General features: G+C 37.9%; 1 protein-coding gene across 1 annotated transcript; it reads left to right on the plus strand.

Moving 5' to 3' along the window:
• On the plus strand, window positions 1-18,561 carry hcrtr2 (hypocretin (orexin) receptor 2; the record flags this gene model as incomplete). Its single annotated transcript, XM_080507713.1, has 7 exons — window positions 1-217; window positions 9,608-9,786; window positions 14,380-14,623; window positions 15,809-15,924; window positions 16,008-16,228; window positions 16,442-16,563; window positions 18,392-18,561. The coding sequence occupies 7 exons, from the start codon at window positions 1-3 to the stop codon at window positions 18,559-18,561; spliced, it is 1,269 nt and encodes a 422-aa protein (XP_080363839.1).
• Window positions 18,562-22,081: the final 3,520 nt, after the last annotated feature.

Here is a 22,081-nt window from a genome sequence, read left to right on the forward strand (position 1 = left end):
ATGTCTGGGATCACAGGCAATTTGGATTGCGAGCAATGCTCGTCTGCGGCACAAGCGGCAAACAGCACGGAGTTAAATGTGCCCCCCAACGTGGATGACGATGATGAACTTCTGAGATACATCTGGAGAGAGTATCTTCACCCCAAGCAATACGAGTGGGTTCTCATTGTGGGCTACATTATTGTGTTTTTCGTGTCACTCATTGGAAATTCTCTTGGTAAGTTGCTCGTCTTTTCCCTCTCTTACGCATTCATGCGTAATAGATATTGCAAATAATAGGAGAAACTGCACACTTTCAGCAACTTTTTTTTGTAATATGAAGGGACGTTTTTCTGAAAGTGAAGCACAGTGTAATTGCACTGTGTTGGAGTGTAATGTATTTCTTTAAATTGTAGTAATCTCGGGTTATGGACGCATCAAATGATGGAAAAGGATTAGAAGGATGAGGCGCGCATCTCGCCTCACTCTTGAGCAGACTGCATCCTTAATTTGACACTCACAGATGCGTTTTGAAGATAAATCATGTGCAAACAGAACCGCTTGTTTCACAGTGTGAGTAAACACGTGTAACATCCTTTTCATCCATTCAGCTTTATTTAGTACCACATACAACACAGTCAAGTGCACTGTGTTGTTGCTTCAGATAAGCTTAATAAGCTTAATAAGATAAATAAGCACTCAATTAAAATATACCTGGATGACATATTTATGTGATTTCAAAACAATAATTTCCAATTTGATAATTTTTTTGTGTGTTAAAAGTCTTTAAAAAAAAACTCCAGTTACCATTTACAGAGGGACCTACAGTCTGACCATCGGCTGGTGACCACAGAAGATATTCTTCGCTCATTTACAGAACGGACCAAAGAGGTCTTTGAAGCAGGTTTATCTATTTGTCCATGGCAGCCACCAGCTGCTCACAGCACACCATTATGTCAGGAATTCATAAGAAAAGACTGAGGATTTCTCCAGATCATATCGAGTTCATAATTTGACAGACTGATCACAATTGTCCGTGTGTGTCTGTCTTTCTATCTTTGCACTATCATCTCTGCTGCTTAGGCTTCCTGAGCAATGACTGAATCTCAAACAGCATCATTAAGTTACCTCTCACGGAATCACCTGCAGAAGATACAGTGTGACCAGATAACCACTGAACTATAATAATCCATATTATCTTGTAAGCCCTGCATGGGCTTTATTTCCACATCTAAAATGTAGACATAATTTCCTGGGTTATCAATGTTTCAAGGCACAATAGTATCATGGAAATTACAAACAAATTGATAAAAGTATCAATATAGGGATTTGCGCAATCGTGGATTGGTAAAAGATAAACAGATCAAAGCAAGGAATTAACAAAAAACAAAGTCAAAGCCAAAACTGTAAGACACAAATGAACTGCTAGTTTATACATTAGACACAAGACAAAAAAGGTGCTAAAAACTAAACAGTGAAAATGAAACATGGAAACAAACAACAAAGCACAAATGTCTGAATATATAAATACAATATTTCATGGAACATTGAAAAGAAAAACTAAATTATACATATAAGCACGTCAACAACCAGCAGTTTCATGGTGCATTATTTTTGGGATTATTTCAAAAAAGGCTGACTACTGTCAGATCATTCATATCTCTAAAAAACACACTTATGACTCCACTTTAATCATTTCAAAAATAGGTCATGTGCTGCCATGATTTCCAATTTTGTGAACTGCTTAGCAGGATATGTTTATGTTTCCCCTCCCATATTAGTATTCAGCATTGGTCATTGCTTTGTATCTGATAGGGACTCCTTCTCTATGGAAGCCCTGTTTGATAACCTCGTTCAGATATTGATTATATTTCAAATAAGACAAATGTGTTGTGAAACACTATGAAGTATGCCCCCCCCCCCCCCCCCCCCACACACACACACACACACACACACACACACACACACACACACACACACACACACACACTTTTGATAACAAGGTGACCCTGCTTAGTATTGTTCTTTTAATGTGATTTGGAAACATGAAAATTTGTTTGAGGTTTTCGTCCACCGACTCATACTATTTACTGGGTCTTGCTTTAGTTCTCATCAAACAAACTGAATACTGGTGGACTGCATGAGTATGTCTGTTCTACCATTGGCTCACTTTCCACTTGGTTTTCTTTGCCGCGTCTGTCTGGGTCTGTCTCTTTTACTGGATTGCTGCCAGGTTATTTTTCTTTTTCAAACTACTAACAAATTTACTTTGTCTGAACTCCATTGAGCATTGAATTGGCAGCTCATATCTGTTTCCGTTTCTGCTTATTGGGAATAGCTGCCCTTGAGAGGAGACACTTGATTCTGAGAGATAATGGGAGTTGTTTGAACAACTGAATGTCAAGAGGAAGTTGGTGTATTCACCTACAAACTAGATATTGTATCATTTGATTCAGAAGATAAGAAGTTTTGCACTGAGATGAGGGTAAATAAGAAAATATTGATTTCACAGGGGAAAAAATTCACAGGCTGGGATGAGAGGTGCAGTTTATTTGTATGAGCATGCACTTTATCACACTCTATTCAATATTATTTCTAAGTCAGGCTTTAAGTTTCAGGAGTTGAATCCATTCTTTGGCTCCTTTAAGTGTTAATTATTTTCATTTGATGTAATTTATGATACGAGACTCTTTACACTATCAATCAAGTCAGGATTTAACAGCTACAAATGAGTCCTAGGACACTCATGTTCTTCTTAAATCATTCATTTTTATTAAATAACACTTTACATAACCTCAGAAGTACTTTATCCACAAGATTATTCGTGACTAAAAATACTTCCTTTGTGAAAAAAAGTACACAGGAAACCTTTTCATCATTTTCAGGGATTCAGCTGAATTAATGAGACCATTAAAACTGTAGAGCTTTGATGGCAACACTGGTGTTTCCACTTGAACTCCTTTCATTGTGAAATTATGCATACTGTACATCTACCAGAATCAACAAATAGTTAATATTGTGATTAGGATCAGGGTTAAAATGAATTTTTATTACACATGTACAATCCACAAGTACAGGGGAATGAAAAGTTGTTTTGATTCCATTCCAGAAGTGCAATTTTATATTTAGAAAATAGACTAAATATAGGACAACTGGACTCAGCTGGTCAGGATTCTCTCTGTCGCACAGTGCTCGAAGTTCTTGAGTATGACTGAGGACAGATGGTGCATCTTCAGTGTCCTGAAGAAAAAGAGGCATTAGTGAGCCTTCCTGACCAGTCTGGGGGAGTTGTTGAATCAAGTACGGTCTTCTGAAACGTGAATCACCACTCCAACTTTTACAAAACTCTGCAGCACGAGTGCTGACGAGGACCAGAGGGCGGGCAATCATCACGCCTATTTTAAAATCGCTGCATTGGCTCCCCGTTCGCTTCAGGATCGATTTTAAGGTTCTTAAATTAATTAATGTCTTAATGGTTTTGCACCTTTTTATTTATCTGAACTACTTTTATCATATCAACCCTCGCGGGCCCTGAGGTCCTCCTGGCCTTTTAATTGACCCTCAAACGAGGACCAAGACTTACGGGGAGGCTGCATTCAGCGCCTATGGCCCCCGTTTGTGGAACAGCCTGCCGGGGAACGTCAGGGCTGCAGAGTCTGTTGAGGTTTTTAAAAAAGGGTTAAAAACTCACCTTTTTAGTCAGGCTTTTAACTGATTTTATATTTGTGTCTGTTTTTATATATTTATGTATATATGTTTATGTATTTTATCAATGTATTTATCTACTTTTATTTATTTGAGATAATTATGTAATTTTCTACTTTTATTAGGTTATTAACTGCATTTTTATCTCCAGTGGTTCCTCTAGGGTCGCTACACTGGTGGTGGCCGGTTTTGCCACTGGTGGTGCCGTCCCGTGGGTTTCCCTGCCCGGGCACCTGGCTGGTCCTCCACGTATGTGGTGGGATTGGCTGGTCTGCCCGGCTGGGGGGGGGATCTGTGGGGCAGTGCCCCCTGTGGTTAAAAGTTGTGCCACCCCCAGTGTGGAAGGCCAAAAAATCCTTTCCTCACCTTAGTCCTCAGTGCCCTGCCATGTCTTCATATCACTAGGCATGTCTTCACTATGTGTGTGTCTGCATGTGTGCGTGTGTGTTCATTTGCTTTTTATTCATCCATTTTATCTTTGCACTGTTTTTAATTCTTATTTAGCACTTTGTGTTACTTCATTATATAAAAAAAGTGCTATATAAATAAAGATTGATTTGATTTGAATCATCAGGAATTTGAACTGGAGTTGCGTCACACAGCCGTCCTATTGATGCGGATTGAACTGTACTGTCTCCACCTTTCCTTCCTGAAGTCCACGATGAGCTCCTTTGTTTTGTTGGTGTTAATTCGTAGGTTATTGTCCTCTCACCAAGCAGCCAGATCATGTGCATCCTACATATAGGCTGTCTCATCGTTGTTGCTGATGAGGCGGCGTTCACCGTTTGTATCACCATATGGGATCTATGCACAGACCTGCACTCGTCGGTAAAGAAGGAGTGAAAGAAATGGGCTCAGCACACTGCCCTGTGGTACGCCTGTGTTGAGTGTGATGGTGGAGGAGCAGGTGTGTCCTGACCAAACATACTACATGGCCTGTTGGTCAGAAAATCCATTGCCCAGTACCAGAGTTTGTGTGTCATGCCCAGGTGCCCATGCTCAATGACTAAATTAAAGGGGATAAGACTATTGAATGCTGATCTAAAATTAACGAATAACATTCTGGCATTTGTGTTTTTATTGTCTAGATGTGTGACTGTGTCTTCTGTGCTCCTGTTGCTGTGATAGACAAACTGGTATGGGTCCAAAGTGGGTGGGAGACAGTCGTTTAGGTGTGCCAGAACCAGTTCCTGGAAGCATTTCATTGTGATGGGTGTGAGTCCTACAGGGCGGTAGTCATTCATGCATGTTGGGCTGGAGTCTTTTGACACAGGAACAATGGAGGTGGATTTGAAGCATGCTGGTACAGCTGTTTGGGCAAGGAATAGGTTGGAAATGTCCATGGAAACCACTGTAAACTGCTTTGTATTATTCCTGTCTAATGTAAGTGTTTCTTATAAATATCTCTATCTTCTTTGGGTATATTGATTAGGGAATGCTAAAAAGGGGGGGTGGGGTGCTTAATCACTAATTAAATATGAAAAAGGGTTTTTGTCAGTTCCTGACAAACATGTTTCTTTACACAGTTGCTTGCAGTAATGTTCACTTTAAAGCGATATTTCATGGTTTATAATAATCTTATATTGGTGTTTTGATTTCTTGAAATTGTTACAAGGCCATGTCAAATCATGCAGGCTTTCATGATTTATGTTGTCATCACTCTGCTTGTCTTGACTGAAATGAAATGGCTTTGAGACTGTATTCTCCACAGTGCCTTGACATAATCATTAATGGGACATTGAGGCAATAGTGAGCAGTGAGTGGGATTTGATTGAAGAGGTCAACAATAGACTGAACAAAGGCAAGTCACTGAGGATCAATATAATCTCCCATCAACCTGCTGTTACATTGGAGGAGAGAAAAGATGTGTCAGCCTCAGGCTGGTCAGGTTTGATTTTTGGGCAACACAAAGAGAATTTGATGGCGGTTTTCTCCAAACTACCACTCAGACAAACATTTCTGACTGGTGATGGGACGATAGTGGGGTTGGGAGAGCAGCAGGTTGATCAAAAAGTGAACACAAAGTTGAACCCAAACATGTTGACCTATTGTTGATGTTCAATTCGACAAGTCCTTTATAATACTTTTGACACCTCGTCCACAGGATATGAATTTGGTGAGAAAGGGGAGCAACAATGGGGTTTCTCAAACTTCTGCAGACTAAACTGAAAGGCTTCCTCCTTTTAAAACAGGTTGTGTGACAGTATCTAGTTTATTCTTTGCTGATTAGCTATTCCCTTTATGAAACATGAAAGCAAACCTAGGTTTCATAAGCCGGCATCTTTTTGAATCATTTTCTCAGCTTCATTGCTTTGTGTCAGTATTCACGTCGGAGTTACAGTACAAAGATTGAACCACATTTGATGTTTTTATGTTTTTGTACATTGATTAATCAGCTAAAATACATCCAAGCACCACACAGTATATAAAAGAATGTTTCTGAATGTCAATTTAGGGGTTCATCATACATAAAACTACGGTGGCCCTGAAGTGCAAACCACAACAACAAATCACTAAACACAACAACAAAGTGAAAAACACAACTGCAAATCATCAAAAACAACAACAAATTGAAAAACACAACAGCAAATCATTAAACACAACAGCAAATTCAAAAACACAACAGCAAATCATTAAACACAACAACAAATTGAAAAACACAACTGCAAATTCAAAAACACAATAGCAAATAATTAAACACAACAACAAATTGAAAAACACAACTGCAATTGAAAAAACACAACAACAAATTGAAAAACACAACAGCAAATGAAAAAACACAACAACAAATTGAAAAACACAACAGCAAATGAAAAAAACACAACAACAAATTGAAAAACACAACACAAATGAAAAAATGGAACAACAAATGTGTTGTTTTTCAATTTGCAGTTGTGTTTTTCAATTTGCAGTTGTGTTTTTTCTGTTGTGCTTTTGAATTTGCTGTTGTGTTTTTCAATTTGTTGTTGTGTTTAGTGATTTGTTGTTGTGGTTTGCACTTCAGGGCCACCGTATAAATCTGCTCCTACACTCATTGCACTCTTCCCTTTCACAGCAGCCAGTTGAATATATTTGACTTCATAAAGAGAACCAGTGGAGTTGTCTTCTCTGGAGTGGTCAAAGTTGCTTTATTCATGCCTCATTCACATGTATATGCCAGTTTGCTGCCTATATTCCAAGCATGCTCATAACCTGATAACACCCTATTCATACTCTCAGACAATCAAAACATTTTCCATGAGCTCATTACTTAATCCACCACCTCATTCACAAGGATTTTCTTATGGTTTTTATTTATTACCCTTGTTTCTATAATGTGTATTGATGTAAGTGTTTTGCTTCCCCAGCACAGCTCCTGGTGTATTATGTACCACTTACTGTAAATAAAGCCATATTTCTGTGTTTTTAAGTCAAGGAAACTTGATTTGTATTGAACATTTCAGCAACAAGACAATTCATAGTATTTTGCAGTAACAAAATAAATAATAATTAAATAATGTACAATGATCCAATCAGTCCTCAGTCAAATTCTCTAAGATTGTGGCATTTATTTTCAATGTGTTCTTCCCAAAAACTGACGCCATTCATCAATTCACATTAAGCTACATACTTTGTGTGTAGATTTGAGGGATGAGGTGCCATCTGGCTTGTATCACTGGTTTTAGCTCCGTCCTGTACATGTACAATTTTTTTACAAAAAGAAGCAATTGACATGCATCTTTCTAAAAGATATGACTCATAACTATTAATGTGGAAACCAAAAAAGAAATCTGTATTATGAGTCTTTCTAGATTTCAGAGCAAAAGGCTTGATCACTTAGATCATTAGCTGAGTTATTATCATTGTTATATAATCTTTATTTGTATTACTCTGCAAACAAAGTTTGATTGTAAATTTAACAGGTTAAGATATGGCAACTTCACATCTTCACAGCTCTTCATCATTAATGTCCTCAGAAATATCTCTATGACGTTTCAGACACCGCATCAGCTTTTCATCTTTCTTATGCAAACCGCAGCAGCGTTACTGTTTTACATAAGCAATTTTAAAGTGCCATCCTAGGGGAGTCAAGTAAACATAAATATGAAGTTGCTTTACAGTCTTAAATGTGACATCAGTCAACAGAGTTGAAATCCCAGATGGCTGAAAACACAAAGGAGTGAAGTGACAGGCATCAGAAATAGCCTGGACTTTGTGGGTGTGCACTGAGGTTTTGATATGCTTCACTCATCTATTTTAGCTTTTAGGTAAGGCAATCATCATCTCTTATGTTGTGTTCAACACTCAGGTGTAAAAAGAGAATGTCAAAAGCACTTAAAAAAAAAAAAACAACCAATCATTTTCAATGAAAAAGCCTCTCTTGTGTGAATCAAGCCTCTTTTAGTTTAGTCTGATTCACATGCAAAGTTCTGAGCTTCGTCAGAATTTATAGTTACTATTTGAAAAGACCAAAGATTTAGACAAAATGCTAATATTTTGTCATTTGTGTTTTTTACATTTTTATTATTGTTCATGATGTCATTAGTGAGTATGTGTTTATTTTCATGGAAGCTTAATGGGCCCCAAGCATCCAAAATATTGTATTTCCAATACACAATGAGCTTGTTGTCAGACCTTTCTCTAACAACTGACCTTTCATTTTGAATGTGTTATATCACAGACTGTTAAGTCACTCTTAGGATAACGAGATCATGTGATACTAGCAAGAATGTCTCCTTTGAGTGATTGTCGCACACCATGATTGGAAGTTTGGCACAATGTGTGTCCGAGATGGGTTAACAAGCCAAGACAGACAGAAACAGAAATGTGTTAGTAGAACTTTATTGGTTATGAAAGTTATTTGGCGCTCAGACCATGGCGGAGGGTAGTGATGGTGTGAGTGCATGGGCATGATAATCTCGGATTAGTCTTCCCCCCCCAGTCTGGACTCTGGTGGTGGCAAGTATGAGGATGGTGCCTGAGGCGAGTAGGGGATTCCATTCAATTCTTTAATTATGTGGCACCAAATACAGCACAGTCATTTACAGGTGCTTTTTTTTTTTTAAACTGAGAGAAATCCAACAGATCCACATGAGCAAGCATGAGTGACTTCGGAAAAGGGAAAATTCCCCTGAGCAGGAAGAAAACTTTGCAGAACCATGCTCAGGGGTGGCATCTTTGGGGTGAGAGGATAGAGGAGAGATGGATACAACAGACTTTTTGTTTTAATTTTGTGAAAAGGAGTTGGGTACATGACGGGTAAACGATTTCCAAATGTTCTTTGCACATGCTGTGTGCTTGGCGCTCCATTGAAACTTAATAGCCTACTGGTATTGAACAAGGCTGTTTTAAGCCCCTGGATTAACTTTGAGTTTTAGATAAACTGAAAGCATTTATTCCATTGAACAGTTACATTTCAGGATACCTGAGGTTATACCTTGTGACATTCATGCTCTAAAAACTTTTAATCCGGCAGTAAAAAAAACACAGTTTGCAACGTTAGGCGTCTAACTTCATTTACAGTTAAAATAGCTTCTCCACATTAAAAATTACTTCCTACAGAGCTCAGAGGCTTAAGTGTTTTTCAGTGTCAAAATAGTTTCACCACCCACCTTCTAAATCAGTTTTGCACATTGCACTGGCACTGCAGCAGGGTTTAATTCATGTTGGAGCACCTTACTATTACGTGTGTTGATATAGATTGCCATAACAACACACACACATGCATGCATGTGCACAATGGCATAAAGCAAATGCGTGAAATTCACCTTCTGATTCATCCCATCTGCTCTAAAACAAATCCAAACTTTACTTTGTGTTAATATTTACACTTCTGAATGATTCAAGCTCTTCGATTAACACGACTGAGTCACTGATTTTAGTGAGTATACTACACCGTGGATTTAACTTTGTTGACCCGTACTTGATTGTGCATCACTGTCAGTTTGTTTTGCAGTGTGGAAAAACCGTCACATGCGCACCGTAACCAACTACTTCATAGTGAACCTGTCTCTCGCTGACGTGTTGGTCACGATCATCTGCCTGCCCGCCAGTCTTGTTGTCGACATCACGGAGACTTGGTTCTTTGGAAACACTCTTTGCAAAGTCGTCCCTTATCTGCAGGTAAGTGGTGACATTTGCATCTGCATTTCAAATTGCTCAAAACCTTGTAAAATGATCGAGGCCGTTTGACTTGTAAATGTTGTATGAATAAATACCAAAACACATATGCTCCTATTATCTTTTATTCATGCGATTTCAAAAGCAAACCTTTTCCACCATGTCCACAGGATGAGCACAGTGTGAAACCTTTGATGTTTTTTTCCATGCTGATCTTTTTCACCATGAGCAAATCATCCGATGTCTTTTCTCGTACCTTCATTTAATTATCGCCGTGTCATTACGTTGTAAGCATATCTTCCAAACTGCCTAAAAGAAGAATTACCTCGATCATTCTGTGTTCAGCACAAAAATCTTTGTGTACCAAAGCTAATTTTAGCCCCAATTTAAATTTTAGCCAATTTTAGCCCAATTTTAGCCTCCAATCAATCTAAGTGAATATATTTTTTAAAAAAAGGTCAATTCAATTGAATCTGAGACAAAGATTCAGTTTTGTATACATGCGGCTGGTTTCTCAATACACATCACACTTCATGGCATTAAATAAGTAGCTTCTGGGATGGTGCTCTGTTTATCGTTTGTGCTTTGAACTTTAATTGCTGCCGTTCCAGTATTTGCAGGGACAATCCCCTGTTGTTTTTGAAAATGAGGCAGTTCCCACACATGTGGCATATTTGTGCAATTCCTGTATTTAATCGCTATATAATGGTCTATAAAGCATATAACTGATGCTCGGCATGGTGCAGGGAACACCACACAGAGCTGACTATGTTATTTGTCCTATCGCTTCAAACTGGATGTGATGACAAAATCACTGTCATTCATACAACAATGTTTTATCATTTATTTATTTCATTTTGCCTGATCTGGCCTGAGTGTAATATCAAGGTTATAGTATGTAGGTGTGCATGTGTGCCTATGTTCAACGTACAACAGTGTTTCTTTTGTTATAGAAGAATATAAGTTGCTGGCAAAATCCATGATTTACAATTTTAGATTGACTTTTTTAGTTTGATCCAAACTCATTTTTTATTGACAATCAAAGACAAATTAACATGAACAGAATGAAGCATAATACCAAATGAATATCATGCATGGATCCCAGATTCTTCAACTAGAATTCTTTGGGTTCCTTCAAAAAAAAAGAGAAAAGAAAAGGAAAACAACGCCCGAGGCCATAATTATCAAGCGTCCATTTTACTCCTTAGTCCTGAGAATTTGTGAAATGTATTCCTACTCTCAAACCTAAGAATAAAAGCTATTTGTCAACTTTCTTAAGTGTAAATATCACTCCATATTGTCCGGTACGGTTCGGGTTTCCATGGCATGAATTGTTGATGGTACCAAAATAACCGGTGCAAAGGTTGGCGCTTTTCCACCACCCTTCAGTTGCGGTACTCAGGACAACTGAACAGTACAGTTTTGAGGAGCCGCATGCTGATTGGTCAGTGATTTACTACACGCCCTCAATATTTTAATACGTTGGCTGTCTCAGACAGAGTCCTCTGTTGTTAACATATTCAGCTTTACACACTGGTTTGTATGTTTTTTTTGCAGCGCAACTTTCAGATTTGGCTCTGGGTATGCTTTGCCATACCGCTCTGTACCGCTCCGTTCCGTCCCTGCACTTTTTGTGTGGTGGAAATGAGGCATTAGTGAGTTGCTATGCACCTGTATGCAGTACCGGCACCTTTAAATGTTACCCCTCAGCATACCAGGACGTTTTTCTAGCATATGGCGCCTACCGGAACTTTCCGTAATTTCTGAACGATGAGCTGCTAATTTTTTCAAAAGCTTTGAACCCGGCGAGCTTCACTGAAATGAGCTTCATGCCGATAATAATAATAATACAAGGGTGCATTCAGGGGCGTCACGTCACTAAGCGCTCGTTATGAACAGAGATAAAACACTCAGCGTTTGTGTATTTCACTCTCCCTCCCCCCTTTCTCTCTCTTGTTCCCTCAAGTCTGTCGCCCCACCATAAAAGCCTTGTTTAAAACTTGCTTTAAAAAAAAAAAAAGAAAAGATAAGGAAATTTTTTTTTGATTCATTGCCAATATGTTTTCTATTATTTTGTAGATTATTGTCAAAATATGCACTCCCATTGCATATTTAAATATTTCTAAGCTATTTCTTTATTCTTCGAAAAGGATTTCTGTTCTGTGATTGGTCATTTCTATGTACACTGAAGTGGCGTCACCTAAAACTCTATTTATGGAACATGGAACTGTTGTAATTCACCTCTGAGTGTGACACTTAAGATTCAGTCCTACACTTCGCTGAAAGTACGAGTAAGATGCTTGATAACTGACTTTTAAGTGCAGCTTTCAGCAAATATTTTTTTTACTCGTAAGTCAACTCTTCATAAGGTTCTTGGGACTAATTCTAAGAAGACCCAGAAATCTACTATTGGAAGATTTTAGTTTGAATGTCTGGCAATTTTCATTGCACCTTGATTGTGTTTATTCAGATAATTCAGTCCTATTATTTGTACTATTATACATGCTTTTGAACATCTCGGAGAACTCAGTAAAATTGTTTCATAGTTGGTTGTAACTTCATTATATTATTTGTTAACTTTGATGTTTGCATTATGATTTGCATAATAACCTCTGGTATTATCATTGTGGATCCATTTCAAAGCTAATATAAGACACCGAGCTCAACTTCTCCTTTCTGATAATAATTACTCATAATGTTGCCCTTTTTGATCTACTGTGTGTGTTATTTCAACTTTACATGAATACTTTTTAATTAATCCTTGGAACTTAGTGTACTTGTGACTTTCTTTAAATATACATTTTGAAAAATTTTGAGTTATTGAGCAATAACCTGCTAATAACCTGCGAGTAATAATATACTCAGGTAATGATGCAAATATTCTGAAATTCGTCATACAATCAACACTGTTGTTGTGAACTGATGACATTCATCGACAGTCCAACCATTTCCAATGTATTAAACTCAATGAACACACTGCCATCAGAAGAAGCGACCCACGCATCAAAAGGACTCATCTAATGTTGGTGCATTTCAACAGAATATCATCTTGCTTTATCTGGTATAGCCTGGCCGCCTAGAAAGTGTTGTGTAGTGTGAGGATGGCCTGTAATTTAGATAGTGGTGGGCGTAGACTGCCTTCCATCAAAGAGACAATAGAAATTCTGAAGAAGATTATTGTGGTCGCCCGGACAGTGTCACAACCTTTAATTCATTCAAGTGGTTTTCAAATGGAAGAACTTTAATGTAGGTGCAGTAGCAGAGGCTTTTTTCCGCATTGTTTGTTCCTTTTTGAGAAGGAATCATGAATACATTTTTGAAATGTCTTATTCTTATTTTTATTTTTATTCTTATTCTTATTCTTATTCTTATTCTTATTCTTATTCTTATTCTTATTCTTGTTCTTGTTCTTGTTCTTGTTCTTGTACTTGTTCTTGTTCTTGTTCTTGTTCTTGTTCTTGTTCTTGTTCCATTTTTTTTTATTCTTTATCTCAACATTAAATATCTAAAATGTCTGATCTGTCTGATTTTGAAATCTATATGATGTTTGATATGAGTAAATAATTTGACTTTTTGTTATTTAGTTTTGATTTGATCCCCAATAGCTTAGTTTGATTTTTCACTATTTGATACATGGACTGATTCCAGCAAGTCTTCACTCAAACCTGGCCCCCGTTTCGTGCTCCCTTTTATAACATCCCTTTTAATTTTCACGAGGCTCTCATTCCTAGTTGCTCAGTATGCATTTGACCTTCTGAATGATTAAAGTCTTGCATTGTATTATATTTCAATGAATATAACTATTGGTCTCCTGATCGATACTGGAAATAGAAATATAATGGTAGATAAAGGTCAATGCACACCTTTCCACAATAACATTTCTGATGCCATCATTTAAGGCTGGATTCACCTGACTGCACCACACAATTATTCAAATAGTTCTACCATTTACATTTTTTTTTTAATATGAAAGATTTAAATTTATCTCATGGTTGTGTGTGCTAGAATGTTTGTGCTTCTTGAAAAAATATAATTTATCCAGACAAAGAAACTATTGTATATTTTCCTCCCTTTTTTGGTTACTATGTCCAATTAAATGGCAACATAACTGTTGTAAATGTCCAACAGTCTGATCCATAGGATGACCCTTCAAGATGTAGAAATAACAAAGAAGGCATTATCCGCAGCAAGAATACATATTATTTGAATCCAAGAACCCTGTGCCATAATGCTGCAAAAGACATAGTCAACTGCTTTATAGTTACAAAATAGTATTTGCGTCAAAGCCAAATTATGAGGAAACCAAGTTCATAAGGAATTTTGTTATTCGGTATTAAATAATGACATTTCTATTTTTTTGTTTTTGTTTGCATTAACACTAAGGACAACTTTTACAGTTGTTGATATCAGCGAGAATGATGCCTTTGTGCTGTTCCAGCTCAACTGAGAATAGATTGACTTGTATATATAAAGTCATACCTTCCAGTCATGCTGTTCATGTTTAGTATCCTCAATATATCCTCACACTGTGTTAGTATATTCTGAGTAATATAAGAAAGATTATGCTCTCCTTATTCATGGGTTATTTATCCACAGACTATCTCGGTTTCCGTATCAGTCCTTACTCTGAGTTGCATCGCCCAGGACCGTTGGTATGCTATCTGCCACCCGCTGATGTTCAAGAGCACGGCCAAAAGAGCTCGCAAGAGCATCGTGGTCATCTGGGTGGTGTCATGCATCGTCATGATCCCTCAAGCTGTGGTGATGGAGTGCAGCAGCCTGTTGCCTGAACTCACAAACAAGACCAGCCTCTTCACAGTGTGCGACGAACATTGGGGAGGTGGGTTTTCACAAATTTTCCTCGATCATATGAAAACATTGTGCAAATATATCATGCAAACTGATTGTAGAACGTGATGAAGTCACAATAAATAGTCTTTTTTTTTTAATGTCATCACTTACCTGAAGTAGTTTTTTTTTTCTTTTCTTTTCTTTTTTTTTAAATGATTTGTTTATGTGAGAGTTGACTTGACATTACCAGGTTTGTTTTAAAAGGATTTTGTTTCGGTTGATGCTCTTATGAGCCCATCAGGTTTATTGGCTAATTAGTGTTTTACAAGATATATTCATTATGTTAACAGTTATTAAAATGAGTCATTGATTTGATACGTTTGAACACTGAATGGTTCTTTTATTCATCTTACTGTTATCTATGTAAATGCAATTATGGAAATGTTAATGGAGGGAGAGTGACAGCAGGGAAGACTTTCACTTAACTGTCAAATCAGTTCAGTCAGTAATAACCTTCATCACTGCTGAGGAATAAAAGAAAGAACTAATGAGAAATGACTTTGTGATTCAAGGGTTGTTAAGTACATTCAGGAATTACACTGAATATTTGACTTGGGATATGTGAGATCATGCATGAAGAAGATTACATTTATTTTACTCATATTTAAACCAGCAAGCATCACCACATTTTGGAATAGAGTTGAAGGTGTCATCAACTTAAATATGAACAGATAAATTACTTGTCTGTATTAAAAGTAAGTATGCTTTGGATTACAGTCCACATGGTCCGCTCAAATGTTGAATTGTCTGAGGATTTTTAAACGTATACCTCATTATCAATAGTTTTTTCTTATATTATTATTTCACTTATTGAGGATAATGTAATCATCATCCTATCAAAAGATGCAATTCTGGTTCAACTTCAACTTTTGGGCACAACTGGGCTTATATAATCTTTCAGCTCTTTTTGATGTGATGCTGGATTTACAGCTGAATCGATGACTGCAAGCTCACAATCCCTGTGAGATTCTTGAGCTGAAATGCTGTATTTGGTCTGCACCAAGCATGTCTATTAGTGATGTGACCTTAAGAAAAACCCACATAGGGAGGAAATTCAAACCTCATCAAGAAAAGTCCTCAACCTGACGTTCAATGAATTAGTCAGTGTTGATTGAGGTAATTTTTCGATTTTGTAATTCCTATTGACATACTGTAAACTTTGGTCTTTTAACAGCTGAGATCTACCCAAAGGTGTATCACACCTGTTTCTTCATTGTCACTTACTTTGCACCGTTGTGCCTTATGGTCCTGGCGTACATTCAGATATGTCACAAGCTGTGGTGTCAACAGGTGTGTATGCCCCAAATGCAAGAGACCAGATCTTAGGAAGTCAAATTGACTGCATCTAATGTATACACCTGTTGAATCAACAGATTCCTGGCAGCACATCAGTGATGCAGAGGAAGTGGAGGTCGTTCCAGTGTTCTGCTCCGACTGCAGGTCCGGGAGAGTCTGTGAGAGTTAAGACCAGCACCGTTTGTGCTGAGATCAAACAGATCAGAGCTCGACGGAAAACCGCTCGCATGCTGATGGTGGTGCTCTTTGTTTTTGCTCTCTGCTACCTGCCAATCAGCGTGCTCAATGTTATGAAGAGGTAATAATACCACAAGCCTTGAAGCTTCCGCACTCACACTCAAATCAAAGAGAAGCAGTACAGATCAAATGCACATAAGTCACATTTTTTATTTTTCATCTCAACTCAGCTTTGAGTTTAACACAGACTGATATCAACTGTTGCTTTCAAGATAGTGTGAATGCAAAATATTATTAACTTGGTTACAATTACCCTGTACCTCATCACTCACAGAGTTTTTGGAACTTTCAAGAACACCAACGACAGAGAGACTGTGTATGCATGGTTCACTTTCTCACACTGGCTTATATACGCCAACAGTGCAGCAAATCCTATCATCTACAATTTCCTCAGTGGTAAGTTTTCTCCTGCCTCATCTCTCAGATTAGTTGTATTAGTATACTACTGCCCTCTAGTGAACAGTGTGGTAACAGCCATACAGCTCAGTGCTTTGAATCAGATGTGGAATCTGATGATTTTTTTTTGCTCATGTACACATAATAATAAAAGACAAGATTTAGATAATCTCAAATGTTTTGAATTTTTTTTACAAGTAAAAGTACTGTCAGAATATACTCAAGTAAAGTTAAAAGATGCTGTTGTTTAGAACCACTTTGATTATTAATGGCTTTTTAACCACATACTTTTGCCAATAGTACTGGGATTGAATTGATTGTTTCTTTGTTTATTTCTCTTTTAATTCTTCCTCATTTGTAAAGGACATGCATTTGGGGAATGGGTGAAGGAACTGAGTATGTGGGTTACGACAACAACAACAAAATTCTCAGCCAAATTGTTTTTTTTTCTACTGTTGACTCTTGTTTGGTAATTATTTAGTGGGTTGGGTGAATAAAGGCTGAATAAACAAGAATACTGGCTACATCAGGCTGACAACCGCTCCTCATAATAGTCACAGCTCACACACTGATGTTTGATGGCAGCCTCTTCGTCCACCAGCATTTAGTATTCAGCCAACATGGTTGTATTGTCTCTTTGGCACAACCATCACATCCACATTGATCACAAGTGGAATTTAGATTAATTTGGCTGACGGGGAATTCCATCTTCTCCTCTCCCAAATCCTGCAGGTAGTCCCTGAAAAATGATGCTCTTTCGGGTTTATTGTTGTCATCCAGGAGGAGTTTGACCACAGGCTGTGGATATACAGAATTGCCAGTGGTTATATATCAATATCTCCATCTTTCTCTGCACTGAGATTTCCCCCAATGATGGCAAACCTAGTTTTCTCAGTGATGAATATTATCAAATATTATATGTCACATTATCATACGGCCTCCACCAGAATATGTTATTCTATCAGTGCAGCATTCAGCAAAGCATTCTGCACATATTCTCTGCACTTTGACTCTATAATCAAAAGGCTGTGGACAGAATAATTGCTATACGTACTGTTCCTCCAAATGTTTATGTCCATGTTGAGGCTGGTGCAAACAGACCTGATGGTGATCAGCTGTCATGATAAATATCCTGGCAGCTTGATGAGACCAGAAAAAATTACTGTGAGCAGTCTGTTCCACATTGTCTGGACTAGGAGCTGTGGGTGATATGTTTTACTGGCAACCTTGACTGCTAACATGTAGATTAGTTCTTGTTCTTCAGCACTGTCAGATTGAGGAAATAATCTGAAGGATGCCTTTTGCTGTCCGTCTCTTCTTCCCCATTATGCATGCGACATTTTGTTAAACCCGATTTTGCCTATCACATGGGCCTCATCTGAATGTGTCTAACGTGCCATGGTGTTTTTTTTTTTTTTAGAATGGACACCAACTGATCTCTGTAGGAGGTACTGACACCACCAAAGGCACCATAAGCTCACAACAGACCTCAATAGCAACAGCAATTCAAATCATTTGCAATTGGGAGGAGACATTTGGCATCACACACTCAGCTGCTCACCTCACAAATGCATGTTCCTAACAAATGTGGCCTTTTGAAAAGGGAAATACTTAGGATTTTCCGTGGTTTAGGATTTGCTGCAAAAATGCATTATTACAACAAAAAGATAATCTACCAAGCACACATTGCCTTATTTTTTGTTGCATACTGTAATATGGAAGTTTTTTTTGTCCAAAATGTTGATTCTAAAGAAAAACGTTTGCGATGAGGCAAGCAACAGTTTACAATCTAAAAATAGGTTTTGTTGTTGTTTTATTTGTTCTCCAGGGAAGTTTCGTGGGGAGTTTAAATCAGCCTTTTCTTGCCATTGTTTTGGGCTACGCCAAGACCAAGCAAAGAGGACAAGGACTCGAGCGAGCACAGACAGCCGGAAATCACTGTCAACACAAGTACATAACGTGGACAATTTGTCTCGCATATCTGATCAGATTGTGTGATTTTATACTTCAGGTGGATGCTTTCAAACTTCCAGAGAACATTGTGATTGAAGTAGTGAAGTAAGAAACGTAACTACCCGAGGATGTTTGAATTACAAAAAAATGTATACATACATATATATCGTCACTGAGGGACGTGTGAGCACTCAAGAACCGACTACTATTTTCTAATGACTCTTTGTGAAACCACTCAAATCCCACAGACATCCGTTTATTATAAAAACACACACTCAATGTTTAGTGTTTAACCTTTGTATGGTCCTGTCTGTGACTTATGATGCAGTTATTCAAATAATTTAGATTAAGTGGGATTATTTCCTGTTGTAAATATTTGGTTTGATGTTTAATTTATGTTTTTGTCCATTTTGTTAGTTTATTGGTTTTACACAATGATAGAAGAGCGAGTGCTTTCTGTAATATTCAGATTCAGTTGTATTTGTACAGCACAAAATATAACAGTCATTTCAAGGCACTTTTACACAGAAAAATTCAACAATTCCACATGAGCAAGCCAACGGTTGGAAAGAAAAACTCCCTTTTAACAGGAAGAAACCTGCAGCGCCAAGTTCAGAGGTGGCAGCTTTCAGCTGTTCTGGGTGCTGTGAGGGGATAGAGGGAGATCAAAAGATAGGACAGACCGGGAGATAGTGGGTGGGGATGCAAACCCTGGTTCAGGTAGGGGGTAGAGGTAGATATATATATATATATATATATATAAGAGAGACAGAGAGAGAGAGAGAGAGAGAGAGAGAGAGAGAGAGAATTGTTAGTGACATGTAATAGTGAAACATGGCGAGTAAAAAAGTAAAGAAGCCCAGTCCCAGCAGTCCGGACCTATAAACTAGCCATAACTGTAAGCTTTATTGGATAAGAAAGCTTTAAGATTAACCTTCAAAGTTAGAGACTATGTGAGCTTCCTTAACTAACTGAAACTGGGACCTGTTTCCACATGAAAGGAGCCTGAAAGATGAAAGCTCTGCTCTTCATTTTGCTTTTAGAAAACATAGGAACCTCCAGTGAGCAGCAGTCTGAGAACAGAACGATCTACTGGGGTGATCTAGGACTAACATCTTTTTAAGATATGATGGAGCCTGATTGTTAAGACCTTCCTATGGGTTAAAATTGGGATTTTAAATTCTATTCTAGTTTAACAGGAAACCAAGGAAGAGAAAAACAAATATTGGGGTGATGGGATCCTGACAGTACTCTTACTCTAGAGATGTTTATGGCTTTTGTGTAAATTCTGCACAAAGAGTATACATTATGATGTGGCCAAATACTGCATATTCAGCCTACTCGGTGCAGGGATGTGTTCTGGTGGCTATTGTGGTAAAACCTCAATTTCACTCAACAAACAATGAACAAACTGAATTTATTGAAGCTGCAGCAAAGGAAAATATGGTTTTGTTGTATGTCGCATTCAAATGTCATCAGAAGCAAAGTACCGACAGCAGTGAGTAAACGGATTGGCACATTCAGCCTCTACTCAAGATACATTGATTGAAGAACAACTTGAGCATCAGACTCCAATGAGATTGAAGAGCTGTGAAGCTTGGGTAAATAAATCAAAGTAAAGTCAGCATCAGCAGTGTAAAATGAAGATACGATGAGGCAGGAATGGAAGAAAGAGACACATTGGCTGGACAAAGAAAAAATTTTAATCCATGGAAGAAAACAGATGATGGTGAATGAGGCAGCAGTTATACGCAGATGGAAGATTGCTTATACCTCTCAGTGTTTGGGGAAAATAAACGCTGATTAATATAGACATGGGTGTCACATTGCCGAGCTCTGGCATGTAGTGGAAGAGGAGAAAGATCATGCACCTGGATCATGGGGAGTGTGTAAGCTGCTGGATCATGTTGAATTATTTTTCACTACTGCACCCACTGAAAATGAATGTAAGAACCTAAAAGAAAGTAAGGTGGCTTTTTGGATGGAGAAAGCAAGATCATTCCACAATTGCATGTGATTACACTAGATTGTGGCTCCTGTTTTCAATAGTTTCTGCATTAAAAGTGGAAATATTCTCAGAGTACTCTCTGAGAATATTACAGGTGGCCATGGTGAGCAGAAAGGGATACATCATTTCCTCAGGTAGTTTGGTCCAAGACCATTTTGTGTTGTGAATGTTAGCAGTAATTTGAAATTTTTAGTTTTTAGAGATAGAGGTTCAGGTGAGTTGTATGAGAGGGAGGTTTTTGTTTTCATATGTTATATATTTCAGTTGTTGAAAGGAGACTGCAGAAGTCTGTTCTCAAAGAGTAACAAATGCACAGATTAGGCTCTAAAACAATTGATTTTGGTATGCTGGAAGTGTCTGATTATCACTCCCATAAGCTTAAAATGTATGTGGGAAGTTGGCATGCTCTTCCTGCGTTAGTGGGTTTCCTGCAGATACTTCTTTTTTCTTCTAAGGGTCCAGTGTGGATAAGAGTTCTAGACAATGGATGGATCATTTTGTCATGCTGGGATGTTTAAAACCTTGTCTTGGAGACCTGTTTTTTTTAGCAGCAGTGAAACGGCAGGTCTTGGTTGATCTCGGACACTTGTGATGGACGCCACTGCGTTCGAGTGCTGTTTGAAGCAGCCCCGGTCAGCATGTGTAGAAAGCAAAGCTTGGATCCAAGGACTGCGCCTGAGGAAACGCCATGATTTAATTTTGTATCTCAAGGAGATTTATTGAAGGTGTGTACAAACTGTAGGCCGTCTACAGGTGAACGTCAGGCTAGATGAGGGTTTTTGAGGATAATTTCAAGTTCAAGTGTCTTCACTAAAGCCTCGTAATGTAAAATGTTTAAAGTGCCAGAAAGGGTACTGTACTTTGAAAAATCTTTATCATTTCACCTCTTTTTTTGTTTGTTTGTCATGTAAAATGGTTGTGACACACATCCTGAAAAGTCCTGTGAATTACTTGAAGTGATGTGACGTGTGACAGCCTGTATTTGCTTCATAGAAACAGTCTAACTGGCCTGTGTGGATTGTGATGAGGAGATCAGGAAACTTAGTTCAGGGAGACCGACTGTGAGTTTTATGTCTCACTGTTAACCATTACTGAATGTTGAACTGGACCACAATGTGACTTTTTCTTTATTAATGTAATGACGTTTAACAGCGTTGTTCACATCAATGTGATGCAACAGATTATTTTTATTTTAATATGATTTCAAAAATGATCCTTTCAGACCATGTTTAGTAAAGTGTTGTTATTTCTGTTAGATAATTTTCCACAAAACAAATCCTGTTGCTTCTATTTTTATGACGGAAAAGTTATCAAAGAAACATTATGGCACTTTTTTTTTATTCACTTAAAACTGTAGCTATTATGATTTCTAATGCTTGAGTCAATGTTTTGATCCTGAGCACTACCATGTACATGCGCTTTGCTGTGTTTCTTTGCCTTGACGTGAGACGGATAACATTTTAGGTCCTGACAGTGTTAAAAGCATGCGTGTGTTCCTAGTTCACCTTTGAGATGGGAACTAACTGCCTAAAATACCTCTTTAATGGTTTAACACAA

The sequence above is a fragment of the Blennius ocellaris genome, assembly GCF_963422515.1.
Source record: "Blennius ocellaris genome assembly, chromosome: 13".
NCBI lineage: Eukaryota > Metazoa > Chordata > Actinopteri > Blenniiformes > Blenniidae > Blennius > Blennius ocellaris.